At 34.8% G+C, this 3543-nt stretch overlaps 1 protein-coding gene across 2 annotated transcripts; it reads right to left on the reverse strand.

Annotated features, from left to right (window-relative positions):
• Positions 1-581: 581 nt before the first annotated feature.
• Positions 582-3166, reverse strand: LOC124938331 ((+)-neomenthol dehydrogenase-like). 2 transcript variants are annotated; one of them, XM_047478753.1, is made up of 6 exons: positions 2980-3166; positions 2615-2716; positions 2294-2537; positions 2150-2227; positions 1197-1382; positions 582-1122 (listed from the first exon to the last, which is right to left on the reverse strand). In XM_047478753.1, exons 1-6 carry the CDS (start codon positions 3129-3131, stop codon positions 745-747), a joined length of 1140 nt encoding a protein of 379 aa, XP_047334709.1. In that variant the 5' UTR covers positions 3132-3166; the 3' UTR covers positions 582-744. The 2 variants fall into 2 exon arrangements, with proteins under 2 accessions (XP_047334709.1, XP_047334708.1); XM_047478752.1 differs by having other exon boundaries at positions 2615-2719.
• Positions 3167-3543: the final 377 nt, after the last annotated feature.

Genomic DNA, 3543 nt, shown 5'->3' on the forward strand with positions numbered 1-3543 from the left:
GACAACATCTTAAATGAATAGTCTTCTTATCTACTTTTTACGAGATTCGAGGGAAAGGTAAGTCAAGGGTTCTATAACATAGCTTTTGTAGAAAAAAAATTCTAAAACGTGCACGGGTTGCGTCTAACATTTAAATCCTTTGTTGCGTCCCCTCATGGGTCAAACACTTGAACGGTATATAAGGAATGAGACCAACCAATTTTGGATCGTACAAATCAACCTTAAAACAGGGCATTCGAATGGATAAGAAAATTACTCATTATAAAAGATCATTTTACGAAAAAATAAACGAAAGGTTTTAAAAGATGGGAGGTAGCAAAGAAAATGCTAACAAAAAGATGGAGAAAACTAATAATTGAAATTCTTTGTATCAGAATATTACATCACTTGTTTTTATTACTTTTCCATTTAAATCAATATTATTTGAAAAATTATCAATCATATTATTTCAAGCAAAATTCATTTAAACAAAATCCCAAAAGCAACTACAAAACAAAAATGAAAAGCAACAACTACTAGAGTTTGACAAAAGCAAATGGAAACAAAGAAAGCTTTGTTTGAAGTCACAAGAGTTGAAAACATCAATGAACAATTAGTTACTAATATTCTAGCCACAACATTTTACAAGTTACAATCAACAAGTAATGACTTGCATTGACTAAAGTACCCTGAAGTTCCACAATTACATGCCAAAATAGTTCCATGAAAACTTATTAATTTGATTAACTTATTCTTCAACAATTACTAAAACTCAGCCATTTCAGTCCGATCAAAATAGCAACCAGTTGGGCCATCTTCCGGAAGAAGAGCTAGCTTAACCGGGCCTTGAGAACCTTCCTCAACAGTCATTGTTCCAGTATGCCAATTAAGATCGGTATTGACATAACCGGGGTGGACACAGTTTATCTTCATTTGCGGGTACTTCTTAGCTAGCACTCTGGTGTAGGCATTAAGTGTAACCTTTGATACACTATAAGCGGGCAACATCTTGTTCCATCCATTGCTCTCAAGTGCACCATCTTTGACATCACCCAAAAAACTCTCCACTATCCGATCGATTTTCTCTTCAGACAGATTTTCGACGTCCCCAAGCTCTTTTCTAATATGCTCATTGGTAACACGCTGCAATAGAGAACCGTGATAATGGTTTGATTGATTAAAAGGTACCAGAAAAAATTGAAGTTTGATTCATTTACCCTTAACTCGCTCCTAAGAGATGAGACATTGACAATCCTTCCTCCTGAAATAGACAGCTCCAGCAATGGAAGAAGAGATTTAGCTACCCTCTTGCAACCATAGTAATTTGTGTTCAAACATTGTTCAGCTGATGCATATGTCGTTTTGATCACGTCTTGGACTAGATCGGTTGCCTTTCCTGAGAGCTGGATGTTGGATTTGAATTCAGCATGCATGAATATATATACTAATAATGTTTAAGATCAATTAAATTGATCTTTCTCAAAACAAAATCTCTAAAACAATGCAGCTTCATTTGGAAACAATACAGAAACATTATATTTGGAAACTAAACTTAGTCGATCACAAATTCAAAATTTTATTGATGATTTTTCATTTGAATCCAGATAGAAAAACATAAACTACAAGTGTTTTCAAATGGGGTCACAAAAGAGGCTAAGAAAAGACAAATCATATTGATATTGATTTGGAAACCTTAAACCACAAAGGAAACTATATTCTAATTATGGATTCCTCTACACTCATATAATTTTCAATTTTGTAACGATAAATGTTAATAAACCGAAACAAGGAGATTAGATAATAGAATGTAAGAAGATATGGGAGAGGAATGGCCTTAGCCCTTAGATGAGAAGCTTGGAGAAAACCTCCATAGCCAATATGAAATAGATGAGATAATAGTGTTTTCCTTTTAGTTACAATTTCTACATAATCTAACATAACATAGGGTTATAATCTTACCAATTATATAGTAACTCTTTAATAATCTAACATAGCCTTATAGAATATAACCATTAAATAGCCCATAACAAATTTCAATATTATTTCAATAGTTTGTGGATACTCGTAACTAAATGGTGCAGCACAAAACTAATATCTCAAGCTTATGGATTCGAATTTTCACACCCATGAATGAACTTGAAAGAAAAAATCAGATAGTATAACAACTTACCCACGAAGAAGGATCTAAATTTAGCGCTCTTAGTCCATCTTCATCAACATGGACACCAGAAGCTCCAGCATTATTGACCTGCAAAAGAGATTTTGTGGGCATTAAAATGTCTGAAATAAAATCTGTAAAAAAAATGGGTTTTACCAATATATCAAGCCTTCCAAAGTTATCCTTGATGAAATTGACCAAGGAATCAACACTTTGTTGATCTAGAACATCAAGTTGATGGAACACTACATTATGAAAACCCAATTCATGAAGTGAACTTGCAGCTTCTGAACCCTTTTCATTATCCCTAGCTGTTAAGACAACAGTTACGCCTAGTTTGGAAAGCTGTCGCACCGTCTCGAACCCAATCCCCCTGTTCGCTCCGGTTACAACAGCATACCTATAATCAAGAACAAAATGAATGAAAGAATTCAATTGGAAAAACCTCAAGAAAAACTTATATATGTGAGTGTTCACCTTTGACCAACAACACCCTGTTCTTCCATAATCTGTTCAATCGGTAGAGAATGAAACAATGTGTGGTGGCTCTCACGGTTAGCAACAGCTTGTAGACTTAACCTGCTGTTTGAATTCAATATTTAAGATGATAGAGGTCAAAACAATAACAAATATATATTATGGGTCGGTCGGCTTCAATATTAGGAAATTGATTGGTTATAATCTTCAAATGATGCAAGAAAACAAACAAATTAGTAGGGATATAACAATGAAGAAAAGGGTATCACAGAGATTGGATATTCCATATCCATATTGCATTTTTAAATCAAGAACAGCCAATCAGATCAGATATTATTAGTAATGAACTAACTGTGCAGACTTACCTGAGAAAAGGTGGATGAAATGGGAGAAATAATGAAGATGAAAATGGAAGAGATGGGGGAAATGATGTGATTGAGAAAGGTTTGAGTATCAGATGACTGAAAAGTAATGAAGGTGGCGACTGAAGATTAGCGGTGATAGCTGGTGGACCCATATGTTAGATCTCTACTTTCTTCTTCGGCGGCTTTCATGAATACCGTTCATTTATCTTTCCCTCCATTGACCCGACCCGTATTCATATATGATTTGAATCCGGATTTGGAAGATCCATATTTATAAATTATTTATATAGATCATTTATGTTATTTTTACACAAACAAATCTCTTACCTCATATAGGAAAATTTGATGAAATGACCCCCATAACATGGGAAATTACAGAAAAGGCCCGCGCCTGCTAATGTCGGCAAAAAGGGCCATTTTGGCTTGCGAAATGTCAGAAATACCCCTCGCGCGCCAGATTTTACAATCATTGACGCGAATTGCCATTCACGCGTTTCATCTAAAAACGCGTGAGTTAATCAACGTGTTTTAGATGAAAACGCGTGAATGACAATTCGCGTTTTT

Source organism: Impatiens glandulifera, chromosome 5 (genome assembly GCF_907164915.1).
Source record: "Impatiens glandulifera chromosome 5, dImpGla2.1, whole genome shotgun sequence".
In the NCBI taxonomy this organism is placed as follows: domain Eukaryota; kingdom Viridiplantae; phylum Streptophyta; class Magnoliopsida; order Ericales; family Balsaminaceae; genus Impatiens; species Impatiens glandulifera.